Genomic DNA, 16,087 nt, shown 5'->3' on the forward strand with positions numbered 1-16,087 from the left:
TGCACAGGAGCATTTTCAGGATCAATTAGTTTAGCATTCATGCAAAGCTCTGTGGACAGAAGCCTCAACACAAGCAGTAAGTACCATTATTGTTACTGCACTTCAGATGGCTACTGCACTGACATTTTCCAGGCATGCACCATTAACAATTTACAAAGATAAATGTGCCAGGAACCTGAAAATTCATTTAGGACAACTACCTCCTGCTTACCAGCACACATTCAGCTGTGTAAATGACACCTCATCGCTCAAGGTGTAGCTATGGTAACATTTCTATCTCATGTACTGAAGTGCACACACACACACGTGGAGCTGGAGGGAAGCCAGGCTACCTCATTTTATGACACACAAACACCCAGCCAGGGAACTTTCCCAGGCTCCCAAAGCCAAGCTGCTCCCATGGAGCCAGAGAGGAGCAGCCAGCTCACCCCATGCCTGTCAGGAAGGAGAAGGGTTAACAGCAGGAGCCCCCCAGGCTCTGAGGGACTTACTTGAGAGCAGTTTTGTAGTGGTAGATTGCTTCAACATTTCGGCCCTGGTCCTTCAGGAAATTGGCATAGTTGTAGTGCACCTTGGCGTTGTGGGGCAGGGTCTTCACTCCTGAGCTGTGAGGAGGAACAGAAGCAGGACACATGAGCAGCCAGGTTACCCCACCTCCCCTGGGCCCACCTTCTTCTGGCAGTCCCTCCCTTCTGAAAAGCTTGCTGCTGATCCCAGCACCTCGTCACCTCCTGTGCATTGGTGCCAGCACAGCTCATGTTTGATCTCCCAGCTTGTTCCCCGTGCCAAGTGCCCAGGGCAGACACAAATGTGTGGCAGGAATTCAACTCATCCTGGTGGCTGTCACTGCAGGCACTTCAGCAGCAGCACTGCAACACTCCCCGTGGCCAGAGGCTGCTGTGTTCTAAAATCTGAATGACTAAACTGAAAGACCAAAACCTAAATGGTTAATATTTAGAGGGAAAGCATGCAGTACTTTCTAAAAACAGGGTTCCTGCTCAAACCTGAGTGTCATGAAGCATCTTATTAAAATCTTGATTTAAAGCTGGCATTGCAGAGACCAGAAAGAGGGAATCTTTTCCTGTGCATCAGCCACTAGATGGAATGCATGGCATACTCCAAGTACCAGCACATGTGCACTGCCTAAGGCTGAGCAGAGTGTGCCCAGAAGGTGAGGGCTAATGGGGACTCTAACCCTTAGGTGGCAAAACAATGCTCTGGCATTATGACACATGACTGAGGAATATCTGGCTGCACAGCGACCCCATCCCTCCCCTCTGTCTCCCCTGCCACGTGTAGACTGAACTCAACATTTGGAATTTATAACGAGGGCACAAAGACAAAAGCAAGCATATGCTTATTCACTTAATTGAGAGCACAGAAAGCAAGGTACACCTTGCACAGCCAGAGGAAATGCTGTTCCAAGGTTAAACAGAGAAAGAAATCACAGGAGCACGTACACTGTGGAAACATTTCCCCTGCAAGAATCCAGAGAAGTCAGTGCTCTGTTTAATGGGGGAATCCTTTCCAGCACATAAACAGGGGCTCTCTGAGGTAATGGGAAATAAGGATGGATGAATCTGTTCATGTAAAAGCAGAAAAAGTGCTGTTTCTTGCTCACAAGCAGATTCCTGCCAGCTGCTCTCTTCTACTCCCAGCATCTCCAACCCTGCTACCTCAGGTAGGAGAAGCAAGGACTAGAAAATTGCCAAGTCTTGTTGCTTTGCCTTGTCTGCCTCTGCCATTTAACCTTGGTTAGCATGGAAGTTAATTGCAATGAGACAGGGTCACAGGCAGCCCCTGCTGTGGGGTGCACACCCTCTTCATGGGAAAAATGCACCCAGAGCTGCAGAAACCCTTTGAGGGGGATTTCACTGCAGAACAGCACTGAGGAATTGCAAATATGGTATTCTTTTGGTTATCTGCAGCCAGTGGCATCCAGCATCACTAACACCTACTTGTGAGAGCTTCCAAAGCTTCGCCCACAACTGCCTTGCAGAGTTCAGCTGAACACAGCCACGGTTTGCCTTCTAAAATTAAAAGTGTACCTTGCATTTGGCTTCCTAATCATCAGGTATTTCCAAATTACTTACTGGGAGCACTACAGGAATAAGACATTTTGTGACTAATCGCTGAATTAAATCAGTTAATTGATGCTATTCTTAAGAGAATGATTTTCTATATTAGTTTTCACAAAGATATACTGCACCAGCAGCAAGTAATGTGTGACTGCTATGGCTGTGTTAATTTCCATTGGCCTTGGGAGCTATTAACTACACACTTACAACCTCTGGGCATTACTGGAATATTAATTCTTATACAGAGAGGGTTTCATTACATCAGCATCAGTGTTACAGGCACAGACATGGCACTCAAAACTGCTGCTCTCTCAGAGTTATGTGCAAGGAGCTGCTCTGCTCCAGCCTCTGCTGAAACAGAGCAGGCTGAGCTAACAGTGAGCAGTACATTATACATGCACCAGCACTTCACTTCTAATGAGATTCAGTTTTAACAGCAAGATACATACATTAAAGTATTTTAATTCTGGGCTGTTTTCCTTTAAGTAGAATTTATCACTAATTCTGCTGGCCCCATTTATTAGAACATCACTAATAAAGCTGCTTGCATCTGTGTGCTTCTGCTGATGGCAGGGGTGACAGAGGAAAGGCAGAAATGGGTTTGGGTTCTTAAGATGCTCTTTTCTGCATCACACTGACCTATTTATTCTCCTCACACGGGCGGGGAGGGGGAATGTTTCATTTTGCAAATGCACGTAGCAATGACTGAAACTGCTTGGGGGAGGCAGCAAACCCAGCACTGGATGCAGAGGGGAATTTTCAGGAGAGTTGAGGAGTTAACACTCCTGCCAACTGGTTCCTGACCAGTCGAGAACGCTGTTTGCTCATCGACAGAGGAAACAATGATGTCCACAGTGAAAGCCAAGAAGGAAAGGGTGGAGTATAAATAACAAAGCAGAACAAAATGTTTTTCCATTTCTGCTTCCTACAAGCTCCCAGTCTCTCACAATTTCAATATAATTTTCCAATGTGCTTTTCCAAACTCTCCTGTTTCCCTGTTCCCCAGACTGTCATACACATGCCCTCCTGAAAACCTACAGCACCAGTCTGGCTCCAGCCAGAAACAAGCCCACTGACACTGGACATCACTTCTCCAGAGGATTTCCTTCCCTTCTGATTTCTACGACAGCAGTAAGCAACAGAAATGGAAAATAAACAATAGGCAAACCTTTTTACGTAACACTTCCTCCTCAGGGAAAAACAAAAACCTTATTAGCCATAAATCAGGGAAATTAAATGCCACTGGTATTTTCCAACCTCAAATACCAGCATCATCCAGGTTCCACTTCAGCTGGAAAAAAGCCCTGTGATCCCCTCTCTTGTTTTCCTAAGTGCATGTTCTGCTCTACAAGGTGACTGGGTGCAGGGCTGAGGCTTCATTGATTTTCTGTGACATTCATATGAAAAGTGCTCACTTTAGAAGAACATGAGACCACTCCTGCCTCAGCAGGAACCCTGGGAAACCGATGGTGTCTCCTCTGCTTTGGGAATCATTATCATCAACAAAGATCCCCTACAACAAATTATTCTGTGGAAGACACAAACAACCACCTTCCTTGGCCTCCCACCCTTGCACTGATTCCACAGATATCTGTGTTGGGCCATATTAAAGTGTCCTATAGAAGATGCCCCAAATGCAAGGGGACTCTCTCTTTTCAGCCCAGCCAGCTTTCACAATTAATACCACCACAGTAAATGCCACTTTGGGGCTGGAGCAGTTTTTGCAGATTCCTGAAGTCAGCAAACCTGGCTCGGGAAGGGGAGCTGCTGACTGAGAAAGCATCATTTTTGTACAGTTCCTTTGCTGGTTACGGCTGGGTTTCCAGGCACTGTCACAGCCGCGGGCAGCGCGTGCGGACACTTTCCAGGAGCAACAGGAAACATGGCAGCTTGACAAGCCTGGAAAGGCCAGTGCAGAGGATGCAGAGATCAGCCCATAGCTCTGCCCTCCCTCTCCCTGGCTTTGGACATTAACACTGACCATAGCTTGAGTGTGACCTTCTGGCCTGTGCATTCACTCTAGAGGGCAGTTCCTTAAATAATTAACAAGCGAGTCCTCCCTGATCACCTGCCAACACAGTGAGACAAACTGCCTAGGGCTTCTAGAGATGTCTTGGAATAATATGCCTCAAATATCTCTCTGTGTATTGGGCCACTTCTGATACTTGTCGTTTATTTTCATTTAGCCCTTGCACACGTGCTTGTGCATGTATGTGGAGATGCATCATTTCCTCAGACAGCAGCAGCCTCCCCCACACTGCTGCTCTCAGCCAGCACCCAGCAAGATTTCTGCTCCCACAAAACTCGGTCCCTGGGCTGAAGACTGAGTGGCCACAGTTGCCAGTGTCACACAATGTCAAAATGGTGTCAAGTTTTAAGAAAGGGATGGAATGGGGTACAAGCACAAAGCTGGGAACACACCGAGTATACAAACATCTCCTGGTCCAGCATAGAAAAAGCACATTTAACAGAACAGGCCTGTAAAAACGAAGGGAATCAAGACAGATCAATCCTGCAGAAACAAGCAAACAGAGGCACAAAAATTGGAGGTGAAAGGAAAAAAAAAAACTGAGAGGAGAGAAGAAGTAGTAATTAATTAAAGCAGCAACTGCAGAAAGAAGAATGAGGAACTAGGATTGTAAGTAAAGATTCTCCCAGCACACACTTCTTAAAAAAAAATTCAACACACACAGAGAATACCAAGTAGGTTGATTATGTCTTCTTTCCCACATGTATAGATTTGCTCTGTATCCTCCTCCTGTTCTGTCCATTAAAATTTATTGTTGTTTCACATACCTCCATCTACTTCTCCCTCCTCTCCTCATCAGCCTCCTCCTTCTTCCCCACAGGGGAGATCTCTTACTCCTGGAATGACATTATCTTCTTGCTATAATATTCTTCTCTTGCATTTCCTTCCCATCAACAAGGAGGGTCCTACCACATTTACAGACTTGTGAGAGATGTGTAACACCTATCAAAGAAGATCTTAAAAGGACAACAAAAAGGCCAATAAGGGTAAACAGCACAGTGAAGACAGCTATGAGTAATGAAAACTATTCTTTAAAAAGGAACAGCTACAGAAGGAAAAAGGAAAAGAGAATAAACGTCAGCCAGTTAAACATAAACCATAATTAGGCAGACCAAAAGAGATTTAAAGAAAAACTTGCTAAAGCTATCAAAGCTAATAATGGAATACATCAGATAGAGGAAACCTGCCAAAGATCCCCTAAGGCAAATAGATGATGGAGGTCTAAAAGTAGTGCCTAAAGAAGAAAAGACCACAGCAGATGAGCTGAATGGATTCTCTGCACCAGTGCTGCTACAGGGAAACTGAAGGAGCTGCCACACAGGAGCCTTTCCTCACAGGGCAACACCCAAGCACTGTGTCTGACTGAAGTGGCAGTAAAAGAGGCTTTAAAGCAAATCAACACCCAGAACAGTTATGAACCCATTGGGCCTGGCAGAATGCATCCAGAGGAAATCACACAGGCAGCTATTAGCTGCGGTAGGTAGCCCGTAATTTAAATGAGACTGGCACTAGGGGAATGGAAGTTGATGAACATGACTTCATTTGGCTCCAGGGAAGGGATCTTGAGGGGGAAACAGACCAGAAAGTGTGATTTTCACTTCAGGTAATTTGGGGAAAACCATAATAAATCGTAATTCTAGCACATTGCTGGATAACTACAGTCCAACAAATAATTAGCCTTGCATACTGCAGAAAGAAGTTATTTGGGAAGCTCTGTTGGTGTACTCAACAGGTACATACATAATATTGAAACTATGGAAAGCCTTTATATATTTATATATATTCCAAATATAGCCCAGTCAATCAAAATCACCTACACCAATGTTGAGCACTTAAATGCCCAAAAGGAGATTTTTATATAAAATCCCTCACTGAAGAATTCCAATTTCTTCAAGGCATCATGGAGTAAGAGGGGAAGATCCTCTCATGAATGAATACTTAGCTGAAAGACAGCAAGCAAAGAGCATGACTGTGTGAACAGTTTTTAAGCAGCTAGAGAAGGGTACAAGCAGGGTTCCCAGGAGACATGCAATGGCACCTGAGCTACTTCAGGGGCTCACAAAGGAGCTTGAAAAGAGGGGACACGTTTGCCGATGACACCAATGTGAATCACACTGCAAGAATTAACTACACCTTGTTGCAGAAGGATCTCACTGTATTGAAGACTAGGGAAAAAGGTGGCACAAGAAATGCAGCGTTGGTACGGACACAAGCATCAGAGAGTGTTTACACACACACAGTCTAAATCTGCACACAGACTGATGGCTAAAAACCTGGTGTTTCCAGTCACAGCAGGTATCGTGGAATTTGCATTGAGAGTGCCGTGAAATTATCAATCACTGCTTAGGAGAGGTCATAAAAGGCAAGCAGAAAATTATGAACTAGTAGAAGAAGAGAACAAAAACCAGAAAGTCCTATGTTATTGTGCTGCAAACCCCCTTTCTCAAAAGGATGGATTGAAGTATTAAAGCGTTCAGAGAAGACTGACAAGAGGAATCAGAAATGCAGAACAGCTTCCATGTGAGGGGAGCCCAAGACCAGCTGACTTCAGCGTGAAAAGGAGACAGCCTCAGGTGAGGGCATGGGGCTTCAAGGCATGGAAGTGCCTTTATCTAAGTGACAAGCTGATGGCTACTCACAACTCATTCAGCACACCAGAACCAGGGGACACCAACCAGATAATCAGGCAGAAGGCTCACAGCACACAGAGGGAAATCTTAGTGTGCACACTCTGTAATTTAAGGACAGAGCCCAGCGCACAGGATGCTGTAGAAGCCAAAACTATAAATAGATTTGAAAAAGCAGTCAGAGACATTATGGAAGAAAAGTCCATCAGTGGCTGTTAAGAGCAAAAATAGCAAGTAACTCCTGACTCAGGAAGTCTTTAAACTGCAGATTACTGCAAGCTGGGAAAGAACTGGAGAGCAGCATTATTGTTGCTGGCCCTGTTCTTGCAGCGCTTTTTTTCAGCAGCGGCTGCTGATTGCTATCAGGGGCAGGCCACAATACGAGGTGACCCAGCAGGAATTTAAGAGTTCTGCCATCCCCTGAAAAGCCTGGGGCAGACCTCTGGGCTGGTACTGTCCCCAAAAGTCCTGAGTTGAAGAGGGAAACAGCTCAAGCTAAGGCAGGTAAAGGCGTGCTAGCTCCAGCTCAGAGCTGCACTGCAGCAGTGGCACCGCCTCACAACTGGAAGTAAACAGTCACCCTGCTTTGAATGGAGGCTGGAAGGACAAAATTCCATTTGTATCCAATTAAGCAGACATAACCTTATCCCTCTCTTCTGCTACAGACCCCATAGCACTCCATACTATCCCTAGAATGCTCCTTAGTGGAAGAAGTGTCCTCCTGTCACCTGCTACAGTTTAACATCACCATGCTTAAACCTGGGTGACCACAGCTGTGCACAACACAACACCATATGATGCCTGCAAGTCTGCAAATGGACTTGTCAGATTCCCACCTCCCCTTCAGCAAGAGAGTGATCCAACCTGGAAACCCTCCCACTTTCCTCCAAGTGGCCAGGTTTGGATTGCTGAGTGAGTCCAGGCAGCCACCACTGCTGGGACAGCAAACAGTGATTGAGGGAGCCAGCAGGGAGCTGAGATTGGCTCAGTGGGTCAGTGTGCTGTTAACAGTGCCCAGGTTGTGGCTTTGATCCCATCCCTCTATGGACCATTCACTTAAGAGCTGGACTCAATGCTCCTTGTGGGTCCCCTCCAACTCAGAATATTCCATGAATCACTCAGAGGGGAGAAAACCCAGTTCCAGATTTTTTAAAAAACAGCCCCACTGAGAGAGCTCCAACCACTTCAGCAGTATTTGCTGAAGACCAAAGGGTACACATAAAAAACAATTTCATACTTTCAGTGCTGTATAAATTAAACTTTGCTCTGGCCAATCAGTTAGGAAATAAAGCTCAACCTGTGTGCAGATCACCTGCGTTTCTGCAATTACTTCACAATTAGACAACTGCTGAAAGCAGCTGGAGGCAAATGCAATACATTTTCTAGCAAAACACAAAATGAAACAGTCTGTTTCAATGCAAGAAAATACATAAATGAGGCTGTTAACAGAGCTGTTTGGCAAAGAGTAATGAAATAAAATGAAATATGGTACATTAAGTTTGGCGCTTTGTGGCATTTTATTTTTGTCATTAGAACATTGCTAAAGAAATTTCAATATATTCAGTAGCGTTACTATGGCATTCTGGAGCGCTGCAAAAAACCTTTGCTATGTCTTTAGAAACAAAAGCATAATGCTATCATTAAATCTACAGAATCAAAGTTATTTAAAAACATCATGTCTTAAAAATGTGATTGTCAGAACCAAAGTTTGTCCATCAGCATGTAAACTGCTGACACCAGTTTTTGCACAGTTGTCACAAAACAGAAAGTGCTATTTTATGGTAATAAAAATGTTAATTAGATCAACACATCAATAGCACAACTTTTTCTAAAGAAAAACATTCCATGCAGCAAACCTACTTTAAACAATATAAAAATGCAAGGATTCTCCTGTGGTCACTCCTACCTGAAAAGGGATTCTCGTGACAGCCAGATCTCATTCTGTTTCACGGTCTTCCAAGAGAAGAGCAGCAGCAGCAAAGCAAAGAGGGTTGGAACAGTAATTCTCCATTTATTTAGCCACGTAGACAGCTTTTTTAGACCGTGGACAAAAAGGATGCAGTACCCCATACTGTGGGGGAAAAAAAAAGAAAGGCAAAATGTACCTAAAGTTATATTTCAAGTGTCTGGTTTATATGCAAGACCATCCACTATTGCATTTATTACACAATTACAGAGGATTTTTTGACTAATGATATTTTCTGGGCTAACAAACTTCAATTCAACAGCAGTTTTCCTCAAGTCACTACACAATTTCCAAATTAATCTAAATGATAGACCCGGATGCCAAAAGTACAGTCACATACATAATATAACCCAGCATAATGGTAGCTTACACCAGCCACAGAAGGCAGCTGCTTTTCTGAACAGCAAGCTAGGAAAGCACCATGTAATAACAGTAATACTGAGCACTACCGGAGCAGCGTGGAAATGACAGGCATTTTAACAGGGGGAAGTCTCCAAACAATCCCAGTGGTGGCTGCTATTAATTCCAGTTTACAAATTGTGCAGCTGAGGCAGGAGAGTGAGTGCTGCAGTCAATGCTGCTGCAGGAGCAGGTGACAGAGACCACCAAAAGGCACAAGTGCCTCTCTGGCTCCTGCACTTTTACACCAAGGCCAGCCCAGAAGAGCTGAGATGTGCTGGCAGATCCTCCTTGCTGCCCTCCCATGAACTGACACACAGCCATCTCCAGCCCCCAGCGCTCCCATGGCTCTCCATTAATAACTACTGTGGCATTTTCACAAGCCAAAGTCTTACTCCTGAATAAATTTACATCAATTCAGTAATTATTTACCTTAATTCAAGGGCTATGTTAATATTCCTCCAATGATGACCCTCTGAGCTGGAAATTCAGTGCTTTTGGTTGCTGTGCTTTGCATCACTAATTCTGCTTGTAATTTTTTTTAAAGAATCTAAATTTCTATTGCTCAACAAATTTCATTAGCTTATCTAGAACTCTTCAGGTTACTCAGCACCTGATTTAGTGTTAGACTTAAAACCTATCTTAGTCCAGGCAGCTCTCTCTGATGAAATAAGGGAGCAGAAAGCTCTCGAATAACACATGGGGTTGATCAATAAACAAGAGCATGGCCCTTCCCAAACACTGGCACCCCTTGAACCCCAGCTGAATCCACATTTAAAGGCAGGTAGATCATTGAGAGATCACTGCACCTGCCCACACTCCGGCCAGACCTTTACAGGCTTTCCTGGTCTGTACAGAGATGTTGGAGCAACTTCCCAGTGAGAATTCTACGAGGGAAGAAAAACTAGGAACAAAACTCCCCTGTCAGAGGTGACCTTTCAGGCAAGTGTGCAGTATGGTGAAAGTCAATGTGGAAATCAGAAAAATGAAAATGCTCCATATTTAAGGAGCTCTCTGTGTGCTTCTTGGCATGGTTTCTCTGCCCTCCTGGAGAGCTGAACATTGCTATTGCTTAGGCTTCCCAAGGATGGAGAAGGACAAGAATTCTTCCTCTCACTCAGGAAAAAACCTGCCTTTGTTGCACAGGGTTTGCATCACTGCATTGTCTCTGGCACAGTACAGGTGCCTTACAGAACACAGAGAACTACAGACATATGGGGCAAATCCAGAGACAACATCAGATCTGCTATCATTCAGAACTCCTTCACTGCTGTTTTTGAGTTCTCCCATTCTTCAGAAGTGGTTGCCTATATATTTATGTCAATTATGCCTGCATTTTGCTGTAACACATTTCTTGTTGTGCTTATGCTGATTTTCATTAACTCTTGTACACATATGTATTTATTGCACCTACATTAACTGCAACCAACATTTAGAACTGTAGAAATGTTCATGCCAAACAATCTAGCCTTTATAGTTATTGAACCCCACTTTAAAACCTCTGAAAAGCTAACATCAGTAATAATTCCTCCCTTTACAACAAGAAATGCCTCAAAAGTCTGCAGACGGTTTTCACTGTTATTTTTCCTTTCCTCAATTTTATCCCTCCCTTGGAATTAATTATCTGAAATAAATATTATTTAATTGCTTTAGCACAAGGCCATTTTCAAAGTAATTTCTCTATACCTTCACATATTTAAGAACAGACCCTTCCTACAGAAACAAAAATGCAGAAGTCAATGTCTTGGTATTTATGTCAAATCCTGTCCCAGCTGTTGGGAATTTCTGCCTTAGCAGCAGTACCCAGTCTGAGGTACAGTCAGCATTCACATTACACCTCCTCCAGATCCCAGGATCTGCTCTAAACAAAACAGAGTGTCCACACCAATGCATTGAAGCATCTGTCCACAAACCATAATTATATTACGATTGTTTCCTAGTTCCAAAACCACATAATCTGTCATACCTCACTTCACTTGTTTCACACTAGACCCAACAGTCCCAGCACAGAAATTACCTTTATCACAGTGACCATTTTGAACCAGTGAAGCACCAAACTTGCAAAGATGGAGCTGCTGCAGCAGCAACCTGCCCTGACAGTCACTGCACCTGGAGAGCCCCTCCCACCCCAGGTTCATCCCTCTTCCCTTGATCCCCACCTCACCAGGCTTCAGAGGAGCCCTTTGAAGCTGCTCTGACTTTCATGCAGCCAGCAGCAGCCCCAGCAGTTGCACCCTGGTGCAAAGAGCCCGTGCAGGTGAGGCTGCACTCCAATGATGAAGGGAACCTGCCAGGTAATGCCTCCTCTGTGGTTAATTCTGCTGTGACCCTGCCACTGCCTACAAACACAGAGAACATTTCCAGCAGATTTGCTTTTCTTCTCTGAGTGATGGGGGACTTGACTCCATATCAAATCAGGTTTTACTCACACACACAGGAAAAAAATAAAATGTCTGGAAAGGACCTTTCATCCAAGACTTGTTTGCTGCTTGAAAAACTTACCCTTAAGTACTACATTCCAGACATCTCTGTAGCTAACTGCATATGTATTGAGGCTGCAGGGTTTTGGGGCTGTTTGGTTTCTTAGTTAACTCTAGCATTTCCTAGGGAGGGAAACATTTCTCCTGAAGAGCTTTCCTCTCAGCCTTGCCACACAAGCACTTTTCTGAAATACTGTGTAGCAAAACCAAAACAATAGGAAACAAGCAAAATCCCCAAACCACTTTCCTAAATCCATTTTCCACTGGATTATTGTAAAACTGCTAGGCTTTATTTTTTTTCTTTTTTTTTGGCTTTTGTAGGATAAGCAACAGCCTGCTCCAGCAGTGAGAAGTCCATGCCACCTTGGTCCCTGCGGTCCTGAGAAACAGCCCACCAAGTTCACGTGGGCTCACAATGAGCATGCATTGCAGGAGAACCTGTAACTTCAGGAATTCCATAAAGCAGCAGAAAAGCTGGGCAAATGGACAAACAGGCCAATGGTTTCATGGTTCCTCACTGTTTCAAACCCCTGCAGTATTGAAGTGGCACTTTAGGCATGCCCTAAATCACAGCAAGGGCTGAGGGCCAGGCAGCCCAGCAGGGAAACCCTCTGTGCCACTGCCAGACTGCACACGGGGAGCTGGGTAACGACACATTTTTGTCCATCATTTCTGTGCTTTGTGAATATTGCTCCACCTGTGAGGAAGCAAAGTGAAAGGAGGCACAAGCAGATGGGAATGCAGTGGCATATAGACCTTATTTCCCATGGTGCTCTGTACGTATTGCCCCATTAAAGCTAGAGCCAAAACAGCACATATTTAATATTTGCAAACACATCTTGGCTAATTAGATTGCAAATTCAACCTCTCCTTTGGCCATTACAGCTCCTTTCCCAAGGCAAGGCTGTTCCTGAGCATGCTTGCACACAGCTCTGCTCTCTGTGGATCACATTTCTCCCTTTTCAGTGAAAGTCAGGAACGGTTTCACTGCATTTGGCTCTTGTGGTGATGGCATTTCATCAAAGCCACATGTGCCACAGCCCTGAATTATCAGGATGCTCAGCTATAGCAATCTGCCTGCAGCAGAAACCATTCTGCCTCCTTCAGAAATTGCTTGGAGACCTGCTGCTGTGGAAAACTCCTGAGGAGCAAGGCATGTTCTGGTCATGCTTTCTGCTGCATTTTCCAGCTGTGGCTTTGCACAGTGCATGGGCAGAGCAGGCTGAGAACTGAAGTTCTGAGAGAACCAGCCTGGACACCAGCAGCTGCAGTTCTAGCCTCTTCTAATTCACCCAGGTAGGGCTGTAAAAAGGAGTTTTTAAAAGGTGGGAGAAACTATGCAGAAAAGATGCTTTCCTCACACTTTTTAATGGTAATTTTGTGGATGTCAAATCTTGTGAGCTAGCTGCTTGGGGTTTTTTTAAAACTGATTTAATCTCAACTACACAAATGTAAACTTGGAGTAAATCCACTGATTTCATCAAAGCAGTTACTCCAGATTTCATAGCTCAGCTATGAAGATAAGAATCCAGATGCATCCATGCATACATATCAGTTTGGGAAAGAGTTGCCTACAAGCAGCCTGTGGAAGCATGGAAGAAACACTGCCACATTCAGGGGCTGCTAATGCAACAAAAGGGATTATATCAAAAGTATACTGAGACCAGAAAATGCACTTGGCTTCAACATTTCACCCAGGAGGCTCTTTCTGGGCTGCAAAACTCCTTCTTGATTTCCAGCACTTATTTAAGATGACTCCCTTACCCTCCATAAAAATCAGCCCTCGCTTCCAAGCTGCTCTGAGGCAAGTTTAACCCTTGTGCTCTTGACTAAATGCACGATGCCCTTCAGAGAGCAGCCAGCACAGAAACACTCTGCCTGCTGCCAGCTCCAAATGCTGAACACAAACACTCGGATTCTCTCACTTTTAGAGCTCCCCACAAGTTTCTAAGCCTTAGCACCACACATATATTACCTGGCACAACATACTTTACATGCTCCTTGTGAAAAATGCCAATCACTTGTTTTTAAAATTTTTTAGTTTAATAGTAATAAAATGGTTAAAAAAAATAGCGACACAATTAGAGTAATAAGAATTTGGACAATTTGAATTAGGACAATATGAGATAACAGAAACAAAGAGTTACGGACATCCGGGTACCTTCTTCTGGGCATCACGAGCCCGAAAAAGGACCCACGTTAACAAAGTATTAACCCTTAAAAACAACAGCCTGTTGCATATTCATACACTTCATACATGATGCATAAATTCCATTCAAACACAGGATTTTTTCTGGTCAGCGTCAACTTCTTCCTCTGAATCCTAGCAGCGCCTTTGAGGCAGGAAGAAGTTCATTTCTTCTGATAAGAGAGCAATAAATTCATTTTCTCTGAAAGAATTAGGTGTATTGTGGCTGCTATCTTGCTGTGGGTCCTTTCTTTAAAAAAAGTATCCTACATAGCATCATTTCTACTTCAACAATTTTTATAACCTAGAACTGTATTTAACACACTACTTAAGAGAATTAATACAGCATTACTTTCTAACACAATACATATAACATTCATTTTAATATTTGGGAAAAGCCAATCATAAAATACATGCATTTTTCACACTCCTAGTCCCAGCTACCCCAGCTCTGCAGCCTGAGCAGAGCAGAGGCACTGAGGGGAAGAGCAAACGCAGCTGAAATGCAGCTTGCAGGCAGGGCTGTTGCTGCAGGGGAAAAAAGACAGTTCATCCCTGCAAAACTCATCGGCTCTGCTCACACTTCTCTAATGGAGAGTAATTGATTGCAAAAAGCACGCTTGGCATGCCCCGGGGGCTGCTCCTGCCTCACTGCAGCAGCCACATGTGGAACGGAGTGCTGGCAAAAATCAGCACAGCCACGGTGGTTCTTTCTGCCCCAAAAAGCATCCAGCGATGAGCTGTGCTGGCAGAGTAGCAAAGATGCTGCTTTGTGAAAAATGTCAAGTTTTTCAAGGTTGGAGCTGTTTGGGCCAGAATGAATTCTGGCCTTTTTAAAAGAATGTTTCCATCTGGAAATAGAGTGTACGTGTATGCGCATGCTGGGTTGCACTTGGGTCATAAAATCATAGAAACATTAAGGTTGGAAAAGACCTTCAAGACAAAAAAAAAAAAAGCCAAACAGAAAAAAAAAACCCCAAACATTTTCTGAATCACCCAAAAGATCCAGAAACTCAGCCGCTGTGGCACTTCCTGCAAACTGGATCCAAAGCACTGTGCAAGGTCAGTCTCAGACCTGGGGATGCAGGTGGATGCACATGTAGGGTTTTGAATCCTCAGAATTCACCAGCCATGAGAGCCCATGTGCTGATCTGGAATAACCACACTGCACTGGCCCAGATTTTCCTGAAAATCAGAGAATTTACCTTGTACTCCAAGTTTGCTGCTGGATTGAGACTTGGCCTCACAGCTGGTACAAGGACAGCATAAACCCAGCAAGTTACAGGCTAGAAAATGTAACAAAAGTGCAAGCATGGCCTAGGTCAGGTCTAGATCAAACTGCCACCACCAAGTGCTCCAGCAGGGTTTAGATCAGCACTATTTATCCCAAAAAGGTGCTGGGGGGTGTTGCAGATAAATCTTGATGTCCCAACTCTCAGATGGGTGTCCCCTTCCAAAGGGGCATTCTGGGCTGCTCTCCCCAACCATCCTTTTTGTTGTCCATCCCCTTTGGACTGTAAACTTCATCTTGGGTTGGAGAAGTCTTTTGTTTCTAATATTTTTGTCTAAAGCTTCACTACAGTCAGCACACCTTGGGTTAACTACAACAAGGTATTTTTCACAGGATGATGTGAGTATCAAAGTACCAAAACTTGCTCAACCAGATGGTACTAGAAGGGAAAAATCCGTTTAACAATCATGTTTTGGATTAAATGTCCAAAGACAAGGAGGATGTGGGGTGTGTCTGTGCCACAGAGTAAACCAGCAACATTCACTGGCACTGAGTTTCGGGAACAATGGGAAAAGCATTGTTTAAGCTGCCTCTCCCTCAGTAAGGCTGACATGGGATTGATATAGATTTTCTTGATCACTAGAGGTTCCGAAAGACTTCAAGAAGACCATCAAGATATAATTGTTGCCAAAAAATCCCACTGGGAAAAAAAAAAAAACTCTACAGCTCCGAAGTATCAGTGTGACAACCAAGAACCAGTAACATACTTAACTTATATTGAGCCTGCTGAATAAAATACCAAATTTTCACTGGAATTAAGCAGGCTTTTCCTGGAATAAAGTCTGCAGGTCATAATACAAAGATATAGCAAACTATAAACACTGGAAGAATATATCTAACTTGGAAAGGTACCTTATGACTTAGTGCAAAGACTTTGTCACTGGCTCTAAATTAAAATCTATGCAGGCCTGTGCTAAAGGTACTTAGACATGATCAGCCAAGTAATCAAAGTGATTTACCTATACTAGCAATGTGATCCTCCAGGCAGAACGTGATGTAATTAGAGAAAATGCAGGAACTTCTCCTTAT

At 44.0% G+C, this 16,087-nt stretch overlaps 1 protein-coding gene across 3 annotated transcripts in view; it reads right to left on the minus strand.

The window, feature by feature from the left end:
- The window catches only part of TMTC1 (transmembrane O-mannosyltransferase targeting cadherins 1), a 166,458-nt gene that overhangs the window by 42,884 nt on the left and 107,487 nt on the right, over window positions 1-16,087 (minus strand). For all 3 annotated transcript variants that reach the window (XM_064737429.1, XM_064737419.1, XM_064737413.1), the window contains 2 exons: window positions 8,641-8,805; window positions 492-605 (listed from right to left, as the gene is read on the minus strand). In XM_064737429.1, coding sequence (XP_064593499.1) covers window positions 492-605; window positions 8,641-8,805 — 279 coding nt within the window. The remainder of the gene's footprint in view (window positions 1-491; window positions 606-8,640; window positions 8,806-16,087) is intronic.

The sequence above is a fragment of the Zonotrichia leucophrys genome, chromosome 1A, assembly GCF_028769735.1.
Source record: "Zonotrichia leucophrys gambelii isolate GWCS_2022_RI chromosome 1A, RI_Zleu_2.0, whole genome shotgun sequence".
Lineage (NCBI taxonomy): Eukaryota > Metazoa > Chordata > Aves > Passeriformes > Passerellidae > Zonotrichia > Zonotrichia leucophrys.